Source organism: Myxocyprinus asiaticus, chromosome 26 (genome assembly GCF_019703515.2).
Source record: "Myxocyprinus asiaticus isolate MX2 ecotype Aquarium Trade chromosome 26, UBuf_Myxa_2, whole genome shotgun sequence".
Taxonomy (NCBI): domain Eukaryota; kingdom Metazoa; phylum Chordata; class Actinopteri; order Cypriniformes; family Catostomidae; genus Myxocyprinus; species Myxocyprinus asiaticus.
The window spans coordinates 25,523,380-25,541,865 of record NC_059369.1 but is presented as its reverse complement, the minus strand read 5'-3'; the positions used below and the strand labels follow the sequence as shown (position 1 = coordinate 25,541,865).

Below are 18,486 nucleotides of genomic sequence, written 5' to 3'. Positions count from 1 at the left end.
GCACATGCGTCACAGCCGGAAGAGCAGCGCTGTTTACAAGTGAGTAAGAGGAACGCTGTACAGTAGCTTGGTTGGTTTTGGTTTAGATCTGTTTCTTTACTCACAATGGTGCGTTTGTGTGCTCAACCTAGATGTCTCAACCGAGTGGAGAATGTGAGATTACGTTCGTATCATGGCAATGGAATACGTCACACAAGAGACCGCTTGGACTCCACCCTCTCGTGAAACCTAATGGAAGCAATGGTTTATAGTTAAAAAAGTACTTAAATATTGATCTTTTTTGCAACAAAAGTGATCATATCACTTTAGAAGACATTAATTTAACAGCTGGTGTTGCATGGATGACATTTATGCTGACTGTCTGATTTTTGGAGCTTCAAAAGAGAAATCTCCATTCACCCTCCATCCATTTTAAGGACCTGCTGAGCTAAGATATTTTTCTGTTTTTCTTCAAATGTGTTCTGGTGAAGAAAGAAAGTCATACACACCAGGGATATCATGAGGGTAAGTAAATAATGAGAGAATTTTCATTTTTGGGGGAACTATCCCTTTAACTTACAGTATATTCCATGATACCATGTTGTAGCAGCTTTAAGGACACAGCATTTGTAGTGTATAACACATATTCTGATCAAGTTGTAGTATGTGGAGCTACATTCTGCCTTGCCCTAAAACAGATCAGCTTATGGCTCACTAAAGACAATAGGGACTGGAAACTGAAGACTGAACTATGATATTTCTTGAAGTTATTGAGCAGAGATTTGGGCGAGGGCGTTTTTACAGTTTCTTGGACTTTTTATCATGTGATGATTGACAGTCTTTTTCTTTCAGTTTCTATCCCTTTGAGTTCCTAAAGCATTGGTTTAAGGGGAACTGATGGAAAACGGGCATCTGAGCAGAAGACATATCCTCTCTCTTGCCTCAGATGACTTAATCTGCTGGTAGCTCTATTGCCTCATTGGTGCCATAATCCATCTTTGAGCTCATAAATTGAGGAGTCCTAGGTAACACTGTTATGTGCACAGAATAATATATAAACGATGAAACACTTAAAGCTGACGTGTGCAATTATTTAAATGTTTAAATTCTTTCTCATATCCCTGCTTTATATGCAGTCAACTATAAGTAAGTCATTTGTAGGTTGATTTCTCCTAAGAGTACTGGCTTTGTGTAACTATCAAAACACTCTGTTTGTTTGAGCAGCCCGTCCAGCCCGTCACCGCAACATTGGCTCGACCAATGGAGTTTGGGGCGGGATAGTCAGTTTGTACAGCCAATGAAAGACGGGGTGAGTTTTATGGCATCTGTTTGATAACACTGATTATTTATGCAGTGCCATTTGAGTGACGCTAGTGCACAGAAATTACACACTTCAGCTTTAAGCAACAATATTAAGAGTTATGAATGACAATCAAAGCCAAAATGCTCCAGGTTGTAGTCATGAAAACTGTGGCTTTTAATGTAAACACTACATTCGATTGGTTTTCCAGCACGAACATCCCACATGAAAGAACAACCATTCACTAAAGAAGAGGGAGAAAAAGCAGCACAAAAGCATTCACTTGGAGAGAAAATGAAAGGATTAAAAGAAGAAGGGAAGGAGAGGAAAAATCAAAAGTGGTGTAGGTAATTGTACAGTTTAGTTTTTTTCATTGAACTTCAACTGAGAAGGCAGAGAGGGAGGAGAGATACATCTTTCCAAATCTACGTGTGATAGGTGAGAGCTGTGCTTTTCTATGCAGACCTGGAAGGTGTTCGAATACAATTCTCAAAAAACCAAGAAAGCGCATGAATCTTTACAGCCGTGCCCAGCCCTGCCCTCTCCAGCACCGGGGGTGGGGCTGTGCCACCAAAAAGTGTTTCTTTTACAAAAAAAAAAATATATATATAATAATAATAATTCAATACATATACTGTAATTCAGGCTAAGTAAAGACATTGCAATGCAGGGCGAACAGGCAAAAAGAATCGGCACAGTTCATCAACATCAACATGGGTAAGTCAGTAAGAATGGTTCAAGAGTGGAACACAGGAACCCTTGCAAAATTCTTTTTTTAAAAAAAGGGGAAGAGAGAAAAAAAAGTTCTGTAGCTACAAAGCACAAGAAATATACCTTTAATAATATTACAGAATAATCATTGATATTGGTATTGTCATCATCATTAACGTTGTCATTATCATCATTTGTTATTATTGTCATAGTCATCCTTTTTTGACTTTTTTTTTTTTATTTTTCAGTGATTTCTACTTGTAAGTATTCTAGTACTGAAGGATCTATAGCTTTCTACAAAGACTGACAGCCCAATGATCCTCATCTGCACGCCTCACATCACTGGTCAGGATAACGTTTCCCTGAGCCCCACATCTACCCCCCTTCCCCTAACCACCCCTATACAACCCTGCCCACATGATGCCCTCTCTTTTTGTTGTGGCTGTCTTTGCCATTTTTTCCTTTTTTTTTCTTCTTTTTTTTTCTTTTATTTTCCTTTTTTTTCTTTTTTTTTTTTTTTTAAGGTTTTATTCTTTATTTTCACGACATTAGCTATGTGAAGCAATTAGCTGTTTCTTTATACAAAGGCTGAGGGGTCATGCTATCAGTGACAGGGGACTCCATTTACCCAGCCAACTAAAACGGAAAACCTAGGGAAGTGAAAGAATGAACAGGTAAGTGTGACAAAGGACAAGAGATAGAAAAATGGAGGAGGTGTAGTAAGTCAAAAGGAAGTGTGTGGGACAGATGATCAATAAATAAATTAATCAACGACAATAAAAAATTTAATGTTCCATACATGATAATATTAATAACTTCTCATTACAGTGACCTAGTGTTGCTAGTACTATTCCCAGACACGTCATTCTCAGGAGGTTGGCACTGGTATGACACTTGCAATCATTGGACTGGTTTGAGAGGCCATGCGCTGAGCGTGCCCTTCCCCAGAGATAAACACGACCCAGAAAGCTGACCTACGGAAGTGACGGGGATGAGAACATACAAGAAAAAGCCTGGTTGTGTAATCCTGGGTGTTTTTTTTTGTTGTTGTTTTTTTTTTATTTTTTTTTTTAACCAAATTAAACAGCTGTGTGAATCACTGTGAAAACCAAATGTGATTACTACAACTGCAATTTGGCTCGACTGACTTTAACTGTAGTGCTCAAGTCTAGCAAAACTGTCTAAGTCATTGATTTAGCTATCACTGATTTTCATAGTCACATTATCATCAAAGAAAATTCATATATCCAGGCAAACATGTAAAGGTCATCCCCCCGACTGATATTTGTGTAATAAATATACATACAATGACATCAACATAAAAAAAAAAATAGTAAAACAAAGACATTTCTCAAAAAAATTAGGGTTGTTTAGTCAAAACAAAGACACAGTGGAGTACAGGGGAGAACAAAACATACAACAGCGAAGGAAAACAAAATGACAACCAAATGAAACACAAAAAAGGTCCCAACTTTGTTCTAAAACCATAAAGGCTGGGTTTCTATAAGAAATCAGTTCTGTTGGCAGCTCTTTGAAAGACAAACTAAAAACATTTCATATATATAATATATTTATTCATTTGTATATGACTATTTTAAAATTATCGTTATCATTATTTACCAACTCGCATTTTCAATAATAATCATTTCCAAAGAAGTGGCTCGAGAGGGAAAGAGTGGGCCTCAGTACAAGCCGCAGCCTCGCAGATTGTTGGCAATGATGATGTCGGTTACGGCATCGAACACCACTTGGATGTTTCCTGTATCCGTGGCACAGGTCATGTGACAGTAGATCTCCTTGTTAGGTGAACGGTTCTTGCTTTCAAATTGTGCTTGGATGTAAGCAGCTGCATCGTCATAGGTGTTAGGACCTACAGAGGGAAAGAGAGGGAGCATATGAGGGGGAGAGAAAAAGATATAATGAAACTATGCCAAAATTAAAAATGAGATTAAAGTAGCACTCTGTGATCTTCAAACCGCCACTCTAGATGCTCATTAGTTCCAATATTTCAAATGACCTTGGTGACTTCTGACATTCAGAAATGTCTCCACTTTTATTTTTTCCCTTCTCTCCTTATAACAGCCACACTTTAAAGCTATGCTATACTTTAACTTGGCTCCTTATGAAACAAGTGCTCCAAGAAAAAGCTGCTGTATCTCTGTTGTGCATGAGAGATAAGTGGAAAATGACACAGAGTGTGTTGCAGGGCAGGAGCAGATTTAACAGAGGAAATGAATTGTGTTCTGTCGCAAGAGTTTGAAAGACCTGCAGACATCCTTTGTGCCCATCTTCTAACCATGAGTGCACATGCAAGATTCAGATACTGCTCTCTGCAGTTCTGATCCACCCTTTCCCTGCCATATCACAGTGCCTTCAAGATGAAAGATGGTTTCTTAAGTAGAGCTTTAGAGACAAACACATTTTTACGAATCTTCTGACAATTGGTCAGAACAGAAATTCCCGGAACCTTTTCGAGGATACTGCTAGAGGTGAATGAGTTCAATACACAATCACATAGCGGGACTTTCATTTATCAGTGAAATCTGGAGAAAGTTTTTTCCGAGAAAGATGTTTTAATAGCATATTTATGCATACATGACATCTTGTTGGGACTAATACAAGTATTGTAATTTGCTGTCATTGTTTGACTGAATTTAATTATCAACATAGCTCAATAAATCTGAAATATATTTCAAGTGAAACACTGTTGATGTTACAGTGTATCATTAACGTGTGTTTTACGTATTTTCTGATGTGCGTATGGTGCCAAAATTGTTCTGAAACCTTCAGTTATTTAAATGGCAAAGGATTCGTAAAGTGTTTGGTAAGTTCCCGCAACACTTGTGCAGTGTCTTCTTGCGGAGGATTCCGTCTGACCGAGGGGAGACAGAACACTGTGTCCTCCCAGATACGGGCGGAACGTTGTTATGGACCATGTGTGACACGGACGGGTTAAGCTGTTGCGCACCATCTCCAGGACGTGAGTGGGGTCCAAGTTGGGGTGGCAAAGCTAATTTTTAGGGTGGCAGCTGCCACCCCGTGCCACTCTTCTGGCCCCACCCCTGATCGACAGCATTTGTGGCATAATGTTGATTACCACAAAAATTGACTTCAACTCGTCACTCCTTTTCTTAAAAAAAAGGCACAAATCTGGGTTGCAGTGAGGCACTTACATTGAAGTGAATGTGGCCCATTTTTGGAGGGTTTAAAGGCAGAAAAGTGAAGCTTATAATTTGATAAAAGCTCTTACATTAATTCTTCAGTTAAAACTCATGTATTATTTGAGCGGTAAAATTGTTTAAATCTTCATTTTTACAGTCATTTTAGGGTTTGTTGACATAACATTGTCATGGCAACAAAGTTGTAAAATTGGCTATAACTTTACACAGAAAAGGTTAATAAGTGATTTTATCACACTAAAATCATGTTAACACACATACTGTTTATGTCTTGTGGCTATATACTTTTGAGAAAATGAGTATTTTTACGTTAAAAAATTGGCCCCCATTCACTTCCATTGTAAGTGCCTCACTGTGACCCAGATTACTGCTTTTTTTTAAAGAAAAGGAGGGACGAGTTGAAATAATTTTTTATGGTAATCAACATTGTCACAAATGCTGTTTTTGTACAAAAAAGTAATTAGATTGCAGTAATTAATTACTTGGTAATCAGATTACACCCAACACTATTCATAAATATTGTATGTCTCTAAAGTTGTTTACATTCAATGAAAGGATTTAGGGTTTTACAAGTTGTCAATACAATGACATTCTAGGTTTCAGTGTCTATGCAAACATACAAAAATGTACATTTACTAGCACCACACTTAACCCGTGAATACCTACGAATACTAATGAGATCATGTTGGTATGCTATAGTATTAATCCAAAACCAACACGAGTTTAATTTCACAATCCCTGGCCAATCAGTAGAATAACATGCAAATATGCCGTGCCATCTGTAAAATGTTCTTACCTGTGTATTCAGGGAAACAAATACTCAGGGCAGATTTCTTGATCTTCTCAGCAAACAAGTCTTTCTTGTTGAGGAAGAGAATGATGGAAGTGTCAATGAAGAATTTGTTGTTACAGATGGAATCGAACAGCATAAGAGACTCGTGCATGCGATTCTGGAGATGGAAAAGAAACCAGAGCAGGGGGATAGACAGAAAGAGAAAAATAGAGTAAAAGAGGCAGAAAGAGACAGAAAACAGAAAAGGTTAGTGGGCAAATCCAAAAAGCAAGAGTAGTTGAGTCAAGATAAGCTACTAGTTGAGGCCCAAAAAAAGCAAAACATCAATTGGTACATCATTGCACGAGCACGAGCCAAAATCTGGTATCAACTAAGACTCTTGTTGTCCAATTGTATTATTATGCAAATAAAGTTCAGAATCAATTCTGCCCATTTGCGTTGGCAGGAACAACTATGAATTAACTTTACTACATGCACATCTGACATCATGTTGACATGTAGGTAGTCTACAAGTATAACCTGGGCCACTTATCTGACAGGAAGAGTTATTTCAACTCTGCATTGACAGCATCTGGTCATGAATGAGCTTCTATCAGAAATGGAAAGTATTGGTAACAGGTGAAAAGGCGGCAATCAAGAAAGATATTAGCATCTGCTCATTCTAGGAATTTTGAGAAGTTTGTTTGTGTGAGAGAGGATGCAAGACTCAAAAATGGGTTTCACACTGAATTTCATGAGCACTTTATTCATTTATGTCATATAAATAGATATCCATTGTTCAATAAATAATCACAACAGTGAGAGACACGTACAAATAATTACAGCAGTTTGACAAAAACACAAAATGGGCACTGGGATTTCACAGAAATAAAACAGGAGAATATGGCTCCAGTCTGTTGGGTGCTGCTGTATGCTGCAATATATATTAAACACAATGGAACTCACTCTTTCCTGTCTAATTTAAGTATAATTTCAAGTAAATCATGTTACATTAGCAAAATGTACTGCTCAAGCCTATTACATTAGAAATCAGTCAGTGTGATGAAAGCCCCCCCTTAGCAATAGATAGACTCAATTACCCTTGAGTTTCTTTACCTTGGCCACTGACCTTATTACCGATTTGTCTGAACTGAAAATACTTTTTTACATTAGCCACACACCCTGTTCATTCTTTGAAACTAAAATCCAAATTTCAATCAGGCAATAAGGCCAAATATTTTTACGCAAAAAATATGCCTGTTGGGTCTTTGTTTGGCTTCTGGAGTGCAAGCCACTGTACACCACACACGTTTGCTAAATGTATTTACAAAGCTCAGAGAACGCTGTGTTCCTTCCCAGCAAAATGCCCAATATTGGAACAAATAACAACTTATTGTTGGCAACATTTTGCATGTTTTAACATTAAGGAAACCACCATTTATGACCTGATTATATAAAATGTACAATTAAAGTTTATGTTTTGGCTTTTTTGTTTAGGAAAAAAAAATCACTGTCCTTTAGCCTTCTGAAGAAAACTATTAAATTGAATCACATTCCTCACAGATTTGCAGCAGCTGGTCAGTGATTGAGACTTAATGGTGACAAGTTGATATTTTACTGCAGTTATCCTGAAGTGATGTGAAGATTAAAGCTAAAAAAAATGAAAATTCAGTTATAATTTACAAACTTTCATGATGTTCAAACTCATATGACTTTCTTGTTTTTCTATAGAACACATAAGGAGATATTTAGCAGAATTTGCAAGCTGCTCAGCTGGGAACGATGTTAGGGACAGCCATTCTCCATTCACTTTCATTGTATGGAAAAAAAAAAGTAGCATCAACATTCTCATCTTGTGTTCCACGGAAAACAGAAAGACAAACAAGTTTGAAACAACGTGAGAGTGAATAAATGACGTCAGAATTGTCATTTTAGGTTAACTTTCCTTTTAAGAAGTATTGTACACACATTTCAGGCTGTGGCAGCAGACATCCAAAGCATACTGTATATGGCATTTAAATATAAATTATAGATCTGTATTTACACATACACGCATACAGACACATAGCAAGGTCTAGTGGTCAAGGCTTTGGTTCAATGCAAGGACAACCTCAGTGATGTAAGAAACACAATGTAGTATGTCTGCCTATTCTAGAGCAAACAACATCTCATCAGACAAAAGAGCCTTTTCAACTTCCTGTTCAATCAGTAGCCATTACAGTAATGTTCCTGTTCACAATTCTTCATGGCACACCTAATAAAGCAATTAAAAATGGAACATCTTGCTCCTACTGTAGATATGGCAACACAATGACTTCAGCTATAAACACACTGTTTGTGACCAGCAATCATACAAACTATATACAAACTGAAAAAACAGCAGACAACCTGGGGTTAGACAGCTCAGTGATTCTAGCACTTCAGCCATACTTACATAAGTAGAATACTCCGGTTGTTGCTATTTCATGCACCTCTATAACTAAGACCAAACTATAACCCTAATCAGTTTTTTTAGTAGGGAATTTAATATTCTGGTGGCCAAAAATAAATAAATAAATAAATAAATAATAATTATAATAATAATAATAATAATAATAATCTATCTATCTATCTATCTATCTATCTATATCTATATCTATATCTATATCTATATCTATATATATATATATATATATATATATAAAATCACTGCTTATATCAAAATTACTTGCATTTATATTACATATACATTCAGCTTAATGTACTAAAAGCTGTAATATATATTGTAAATAGACAAGAACATTACATGATTTTATTATAATAATCTGAATCTGATTTATACCGTATTAATAGTTTTTCTGATCATTTTCAATTGGATGTCTCTGTTTTCAAAACAATGCAAAAATAAACCAAAACAACTGACTTTGCATTTTTTGGTATGCCCTGTGTGCTTGGGTTAAAAGGTCTAAAATCCAATTTTGAAGAGTAACACATCCTGTTGTTTTTTAGGATGCTAAGAGGTTAACATTTTTGTTGTTAGGCTCAGGGCACTGGACATTTGCACTCTTTTCTAAATGCCAAGTAAATGTCAAGCCTTGTGTTTCATCAACACTCTGCACAGGCTGTCAACTTGGAACACATGTAATGTGAATAATCTTAGAATTCATATTACACAATGCATTTATTTGTAATTGAGTATAGAATATTTATAGTGCCACCTACAAAGTCATTGGAATTCAAAATATTGCCATAAATCCTAATCTGATATAATCTGGTGCATACTTTGTGGTATGAACTACAGGGCAGGTCTGAGTTTTTTCAAACTCAGTTACAGTGAAGAAAAACTAGGAAGTGGAGGACGTTTGGCACCTAAATTAACTCAAACTATTCTTCTCCCATAAAAAAAAATCACAAAAAAAATTATCATATCCATCAGATAACAGTTGCCACAACTGCAGGGCAGGGATCGAGCTGGGCATCACTGTTAATTAATAAAGGCCACAGAAGTGTAGGTTGTTGGCAATGATGACATCGGTGACAGCGTCGAAGACAAACTGAATGTTGTTGGTGTCTGTAGCACAGGTGATGTGCGAATAGATCTCCTTGTCAACTGACTTGTTCTTACTCTCGTATTGGGATTGAATGTAGGCCACCGTTTCCATGAATGTGTCTGAACCTGCAGCACATGATGAGCCAGGTACAGATGGAAAAGGAGCAGATGAATATGGTAAGGAGTGAATAAAAGAGGTTAGTGACAGATAAAAAACAGGACAATGTTGCAAATGTTGGAAAATAGGAAAAGGAGCAAAAGAGAATAAACATAATTGTGGTAAATGTAAAGTGGAACTTGAAAATGATTTATGAAACTGAAAAAATTCAATTATTAATTATATGAGCATATAATACTCCAGTAAATGACAGTATAGCTCTGTTCCAAAACCTAGTGAGCTGCCTCATTGCCTACTGCCTAGATAGGCAACTGCTTCATACAATGGAAGAAGCCAAACTTTTTTCTTTTGATTTATACTACATTTATACTATGTGTGGCATCATTATAAAATTAGCTAGTTAGTTTCGAAAAAAAAAATAAAAAAAATAAAAAATAAATGAAAGAATGTCACATCCAAACCACACCCACAAATAGTTTTAACCAGTCATCAACACTCTTTAACTAGCTGAATCCATAAGACTCCAGTGGTTAAACCCATAAGAAAAAGATCAATATTTATGTAATTTTACTGTAAATCTACATTTTCACTTCCACAGTTTGGTGTTGAAGTGACTTTCACTTTTACATACAGCCACCTACTGGTTGGGGCTGGTCAAAGGCAGAGATTTAATAAAATAGACTTAAATATTGATCTGTTTCTCACCCACACCTATCATATCGCTGGATTTATGACCAGTAGGGTCATATCAATTACTATTGTGCTGCCTTTATGTTCTTTTTGGACCTTCTGAGTTCTGGCCACCATTCAGTTGCATTGTGAGGACCTACAGAGCTGAGATATTATTCAAAAAAATCTTCATTTTTGTTCTGCAAAAGAAAGGAAGAAAGTCATACACATCTGGGTTGGCATGAGGGTGAGTAAATGATGAGATAATTTTCGTTTTTTGGGTGAACTTTTTCTTTATGGCAGCATCCTAACTGTCATGGAACTTACGTGACAAATGTGGAACGCTCTGCAAAAGTAGCTACTGTGTACCTCACAAAAAACAATTGATTTAAATAGAGTTTGACATTAGCTTGTTGCTAAGCTAATGGTGTGACGCTCTTATAAGCATAAAAATACACACACGAATATTAGGTAAATTATGAATTTTTAATACACTGAACTATTTTAATAGAAATACACATTTATTTAGAATCAACATGCCTTTGAATTTGGCCAAAATAAGGTCTTATTTCTAACATTTAGTGCAGCCTTCACATTGGAAGCACGCCTGTGAAGGCAGCTCACTAGGTTTTGGAACAGAGTGTATGTACAGTATATGTTTTGAGCATAATAGATGGGAAATGTTTAAGAACAGCTATGCTGGAGGAAGCTAAAGAGCTCTAAGCTCTATGAAAATGGAGAGGGAATGAGGGGTGACTGTTTTGGCTGTTTTACCCTCTATGCTATATATTGAAGATATGTAGGCTGTCCAGGTTATGGATGAGAATCCATCCAAAAGAAATAACATGACAGGATGGTTCTTCTCTTAGAGATTTATTTTGCTAATTGGCTTTTGGAGAGCTTTTCTACAATCCTCTCCTCATCAATTATTTTTTCCTTTTCATCATATCAGTCCTTAAGAGCCAGGTTGCACCCACAGCTTAACGCCAGACGAAACAGTTTACCTGCATACTCTGGGAAGCAGATACTTAGGGAAGATTTCTTAATTTTCTCTTCAAATATGTCCTTCTTGTTGAGAAAGAGAATGATGGAGGTGTTTGTGAACCATTTGTTGTTGCAGATGCTGTCAAACAGCTTCAAGGATTCATGCATGCGGTTCTGCGGGATCAAAAACACGAGACATCAGCCTATCGTTATTTGAAGACATGCACCCACAAACACACATTCTCTCAGGCACATACATCCACACTCACAGGCACATTCAGGTGCAATCACACCTTAAGGTGAGAGATGAGCAAAAAAAAAAAAAAAAAAAACAGAAAGGAAATCGAACAAACAGCCAAGAATTTAGAGGAGAAAACTAAATATAGCCTACTGTATTAGCAAGTTAATTAATTACTTATCTCATAAAGATAGTATACAATGAATCAATTAAAGATATTCCCTTTCTCCATATTTCCATCCAGTGGGGTCCAAAAGTCTGAGATCAAGTCAAAATGCTTCTATTTTTCATTTTTCTATTTTAATAGATTTTTGTTTCATTACATATGATATTATCATTTATCAGCAAAACAATTTGAGTAAAAAGTTAATGAAAAACTAATATGACTTTCAGAATATCTCAGTATTTGGTATGCCTCCTATTTGCTTTAATGATAGCATGTACTTGAGCTGGCATTGACTCCACGAGTTTGTGCAAAACCTGATGGTCCACATTCTCCAGCATTATTTGAGAATGTTCCAAAGAGCTTATAATGTGCTTTAACGGTAGCAATTAAATTTTTTGAGTGAATATTTGTGTTTGTGTTTAATACATTTGTGACCAAGAAATAGTGCAGAATCTTGCATATTTCTCATTCGTTTTACATCATAACTTTTTTATGTTTTACATTTTTCAAAATCCTAAAACTTTGTTTATTTCCAGGCTAATATTAGATTTTGAATGCCAGATTTCCAGTCTGGTCTCAGACATTTAAATCCCACTGTATGTAATTAATAACTAATTTATTCTGCTCATTATTTCCTCATCATTTGAATGGTAATGATTCAGAGTTGGAAGCAGTCACTCCCTCTTTGATGTGTGTGTATTCAACGGCCATCACTTTAGGAGGAATCAGTAAAGAACGAGGTCAGCCAATCACATTAGGTTTTGCACACTACACAGCAGCATTAGCCGATCAAAAATTTTTTGGAAAGTTTTTGGAAAGAACCATCACATCATCTAAAAGATCCAAGATACAGTATATCATAAGTAAATGAACACGTATCAGAAACAAGCACACAAGCAAACACTTAAGTTACAGAGTTAGTTCCACCAAAAATTTAAATTGTCATTACTCAACCCCATGTTGTTCCAAACCCCATTGCTGTATCCGAATGTCCACACTTCCCTACTACAAAGTATGCCAAAAACAGCATGCCAACATAGTCGTATGTCCAAATCCTCTGTATACATGAAGCAGTAAGCGAGAAATACCAGGATGACCTACTACTGTATTTCTGGTGAGATTCTGAAGTGCGTATCGACTGGACACTTTACGGGAGCTAAGACGACATCATGTTCAAAATGCTGGATTTAAAAGAACATCAGAGACGGCTCTTCTCAACTGTAAGTGATTATATACCAAGCAAGTTGTTTCTTGTGATTAAAATGGTGCTAGTTTAACAAAACCAGAGCAGATTATTTCTGCAGATGTTGTTCATACGTCATATATTTGGGTCACGGTTCAATACCCTCGTCCCCGGATGAAGTATGTCCAAAATCTTTTAATACTTCTCGCATGCATACCTTAAAGAACGTACTGTTTAACTGAGAAGTGCGTCCTTCATTAATACAGTACATACTGTTACAGTTTGCGGTTTTGGACACAAGGCATGACTTTAAATTCTTCTGTGGAACACAAAGTGACTTATTTATAGCAGAATGTCCAAGAGGTTCTTTTTCATACAATGGAAGTGAATGGTGACAATGGATGTCCCTGGTCCCAATGCACTTTCACTGTATGGCAAAAGAGCAGATTGTAAATTCTGCTAAATATCTTCTTTCGTATTCCAAACAAGCAAGAAAGTCATAAAGGTATAGAACAACATGGGGTTGAGTAAATTATGACAGAATTGTCTCTTTAAGGCACAACATAAAAGAGTACTGCTTCAAACTCTTCTTAGTATGTAACTGAGCTGGGGTTGGTGAAGATAATTTCGTACCTGTGGGAGGGTTTGGTTGATGGGCTGTCTGTTGAGCTGGGCTGTGTTGTTTAGCAATTGGTTAGAGAAGAAAGCCGATGGCAGAAGAGCAGCTGAGACATTTTGAATGGGAGACGCAGATGCAGAGGTGGCCGCTGGAGGCCACAGGAGCAACCGAGCAGAACCGGACATGCACCAGAACCCGACATTTCACTCACATTTCCCAACCCCGGATATATCACTGCCACTCAGACATAGAAAAGCGTACATTCATACATACATACAGTACATACAGTACATACATACATACATACATACATGCGTACATACATTCATACATACACAAATGAATACACAAGGGAGAATGAACTAAAAATGAATTGCGTCCACTGATATTGTTGTTTATTTGCATGTGCTATAAATTTGACCGTGTTGTAAGAATTCAAATTGCTAATGAAATAATGCAAAACGTCACAAACACTCCTAAAAAATTTTGCTGAACACAATTTGCATTAGGATATTTTCTTATCCATTATTATTTATTATATTTACAATCTCATGCTGTTTTATTCAGTAAAAAGGCTTTTATATTATGCTAGTTTATTTGATTTTATAGTTAAAAAATGTTAGCAGTATATTTCAAGTTTATAAGTTTGTTTATATATTGCGATCACAATCATTTTTACACTACTGTGAATGGGTCTTACATACTATTCTTCATCATTTAATCATTATTTGTTAAATTACTGATGCTATATTTAACAGAAAATGTAAACAATGTAAACAATGTAAACAAAATGTTTTAATAAAATCCCAATTACTGCCTACTTTTCTCAGATAGTGAAAAAAAAAATAAAACAATAAATAAATTAAAATTAAACATGCCATGCAAACAGCGCAAAGTTTTGTGAATAAGGCTCAATCTACAATAATAATTGACATACTAATTTACATAGAAAAGAGAGCTGGTTGCACTAAATACTCATGATGCAGTGTTTTTTCAGCACATTTAAAACCTGGTTAAACTGGATTGAAAGTGGTTAGTAAATAAGACGCAGGTTTTTGAACTGAAAAACTGTCTGAAAAGATGGCTAAACTGTTTAGTGTATTCACTCCTCTACAACAAAAACACACAGCAACACTGAAGAATTGTGGAGCAATGCAGAATTGGTCCATGCACTGTCATAAATGAAGAAAAGAACAGCTCCAAATAGATGAAATAAGCTCAGTTTCACATAGGCCAAACTTTACAGAACTGACAGTGTTTGAAGGAACTAAAAGTGTGTGTGAGTGTTGAAATGGAAGTGTAAGGGGGCACAGAGTGCACAGGAGAGACGTAAAGGCAGAATAACGGACTGCTTATGCGTAAACACTGATAGAGCATTGAATGGAAGACCATTGACAGGAGACACATACAGAGAGTATAAATTCATAATATCTGGGAGTATGTTTATCTCTATCCATTTGTTTCACGTAGACTTTTTTTTTTTTTTTTTAAATAACAGGATCTGTCTTCTCATTTAATCACTTACATAGATCAGAAGAATATGGGTGTGTAAGACTTGCTGTATTTACGGACATCCTCATTCCTACCTGTAAAAGCCCTCCTATGTCCACAACATGTCACCATACATCTGCCTAATGCTTTTTGGCCTCAGAGGACACAGTTGTAAAAATCTCTTATCAGAGTTTGTCATGATAGTGTGTGCCTGGGCAGATCTGAAGACTGTGTTGTGTCATACACTTACCAACATGACTCATCACACCTGCTATGATTCAATTGGCACCATCACAAAATCAATCAAAAGCGTGGGACATAAAACAATTCTTCAGCTTTTGTTTTAACCCTCAGAGACCCACTTTTTACAGCAATTAAATAATACCCATTTTTCACTAAACATATTGTAGGTTATCACTACATATAGCCACAGATCACTCTCTGAAATGCATCGTCATCATAAATATTGATCTGTTTCTCACCAATACCTATCATATCGCTTCAGAAGATATGTATTTAACCACCAGAGTTGTCTAGTGTACTTTTATGTTGCCCTTAATGTTGTGGATTTTGGAGCTTCAAAATGTTGGCACCCATTCACTTGCATTGTATGGACCTACAGAGCTGAGAAATTCTTCTAAAAATTTTTGTTTGTGTTCAGCAGATGAAGGAAAGCCATAAAGATCTGGGATGGCACATGAGGGTGAGTAAATGATGAGAGAATTTTCATTGTTGGGTGAACTATCCCTTTAATGGGAAGGCCTCTAAATAATCTACAGGGGTTCAGAAAGGTGTAGGAATATTCCTGGATCATAAAATGTTACAAAGTGGCAAAGGATTTCTCTGATATGAGCATATCCAAATTTCAGCCTTTTAGCTGTCTGGAAAGGCTTCTCAAGACAGGCAAAGCACACAGTATGTACTTGTATGCTTAATTATAACAGTGCATACATTTTACAACATTGAAACCCCAGTGTTGTAATTTTGCAGCACTTTTCTAAAATTACACTTCAAAACAAAATAGACATAAACACTATGATTTTATAGCCAGTGGCTTCCTAAAAACACTTTGATTGGGGGAAAAAACATAATAAATATCACTGTTTGGGTTTCTAAAGGAAAGTACATAAGATGATACATAGAGGCATTATCTAATTTCAGTGGCATGTAGTGCGTAAACCAAGTACCCCTTCAACCCCCTTCTCCCCCTTTCTGTATTTTAATGCATTTATTTATTTATTAAACACATATTTTTTATAATAAATGGGGGGGAGAATGTTTCATAATTTGAATAACGTGTCAAATTGTCACCCCTTCTCTGAAAGGTTTGAAGGGGCTGATAATGGACGCTCACAATGGAAGCTGATTTACCAACGCAACTGACCTCAAATTTGTCTAAACACTAGCAAAACAAAAAAGGTTCTGCCGCTTTTATTTTAATTAAAACTCTACGGATGATCACACAGCACACTATGAGGTTCACTTGAATGGTGACATGATTGGAAATAAAGTGTTCTGGTCAACAGTGGATGAAGATATCCTCATTACTACAGTTATGGTAGTGCTGTCCAATAAGCTGCTCTGCTGGTTATGAAGAGAGTGGTGAGGATCCAAATATCTGAGATATGACCTCAAGATCTTTATCATTCCATACCGTCAATGAGCGTGTTTACATGCACGTTTTTACACTGATTTTGCTCAATAAGCCAATAACATTTAAGGTCATGTAAACGCATTAAACTGCTTTACTTTATCGTTGTAAGGTCAAGAACCACTTAAGAATAAACTGGTTGACATGGGTAGATTTTTGCCCATTACCCCGATTTCGTGTTGTATTTATTGCTTAATGTACTTGTATTATTAGACTGTATGATTGTATCTTAAATTGTATGTATTGTGTCTTTAGATGATTATTTAATTTATATTAGGTAGCCATATATGGACTGCAACATAATTTAATTGATAGGCTTTGATCTTGACAGAGAGGACTGGGGTGGAGGTGGGTTTCAGATAAAAACTCTTGCAGCACACTGCAGTGAAACTGGCTTATCTGCAAAACTAAGCAATTCAAATGCTAGACAAAGAGAGAGAGAGAGTACGCAAGTTGATTGGCAAACTGATTACATGTCAAAGGACCAATCAGCTTACACAATGCGAGCCGATTGGCTTAACACATCACATGTGTGCAAGTCAATTGGCTAACAAATAACTTCAAAGAACTTCAAAGAAATGTAGAGTTTGTGATTACGATCTGAGCCAGTCACCACCAAACTCTTTTAAAGTATAGCAAAATGTGTTCAAATACCCATTTTATATCTTTTTGTCTGTACGTTTGAGTGTGCATTTAATGCTCACCGTGGTCTCGTCTTCATGGAGCACCTGGTCATATCCACTCAGAGCCACACAGAAGATGATGGCGGTCACGTCCTCAAAGCAGTGGATCCATTTCTTCCTCTCCGACCTCTGACCTCCCACATCAAACAGCCTGAGTGGACAAAATTCAATAAGAGTTCAGCACACTTCAAATAACGTACTGTACTGTATCACACTTGCAACAAATGTCCTACAAAGCTAACAAAATTACAGTCATCATGATGTACTGCTGGGTCATAATTGACATTTATTCAGTATAGTCACATTGGATGCTTATCCATTAACCCAAAACCCAGCTTTGTAACTGTAAATTTTCTTAGAGACCTCCATGAATTCAACATTGGAGTTTTCTGGCTTTTAGTCCATGTCTGTTATCTTTGAGGCCATCTACAAAATTATCTTTTAGCAAAAATATGCATTTTAAATTCTTTGTCATCAGGGAAAACAGACCAAAAATATTTATGACACATCTTGCACTCATGAGCATATACAAATCTTCGTCCAATAAAATGCTCTGTAGAATGAGAATGTCCCTTCCCATAACACCACCTGCCTCTGACTAGCATTAGCAAGCAGCAAATCATGGTTCTTTTCAGCTGAGACTTAACTAAAGGCTATATAACGTGACAGTCTGGTCCCGGAAGTAAAAATTCCATTCATTTTTTTCCACTGACTGATTGATTTTCAATGGTAACTTAGAAGCATTTAATGACAGACCTACCATGTGCTCTTAAGTTGATCATCAATGGTATATGCTTCCGTTGAAGCCATCAGTCTGCGTTATTTCAAATTCATTGTTTAAAAATCGTGTTTGATAGCGGAATTCCTGGTGAACAACTACATTGCCCATGGTCCAGCAGAGAAAGATCCACCAATCATAGAACCGCGGCCAACAAAGGAATGCGAAACAAGCCCAGGAGCTACCGCCCACTCCCATGACGCACTGTGAATTATGCAAAGCGATTCTGTCTTCCTTCACCCTCAAACTACTTAGATATTTGTATATATTGGAATATTTGACAATAAACATAAAATATATTGTTTTTTATACTTACAATCAACAACCTAAAATCAATAGTTTTATATATTTCTATTGTTTTATATTTGATTATGTCATTCTCAGTGCTTCATGGGATTGTAGTTCGTGCCCTCATAATAGATGGTAAGTACACAGT

The 18,486-nt window shown here is 36.4% G+C and overlaps 1 protein-coding gene across 4 annotated transcripts in view; it reads right to left on the bottom strand.

Moving 5' to 3' along the window:
* Positions 1–1,432: 1,432 nt before the first annotated feature.
* Positions 1,433–18,486, bottom strand: part of LOC127417145 (guanine nucleotide-binding protein G(o) subunit alpha-like) — a 130,496-nt gene continuing 113,442 nt past the window's right edge. Inside the window, exons 6-9 of one of the 4 annotated variants that reach the window (XR_007893231.1) lie at positions 17,294–17,423; positions 11,262–11,415; positions 5,966–6,119; positions 3,715–3,860 (exon numbers count right to left, since the gene is read on the bottom strand). Coding sequence is in view for 3 of the 4 variants with exons in the window: in XM_051656873.1 (XP_051512833.1) it covers positions 3,673–3,860; positions 11,262–11,415; positions 17,294–17,423 (472 nt within the window). In the remaining variant the exon portion in view is untranslated. The other 3 variants (XM_051656873.1, XM_051656870.1, XM_051656872.1) reach the window with 3 other exon arrangements.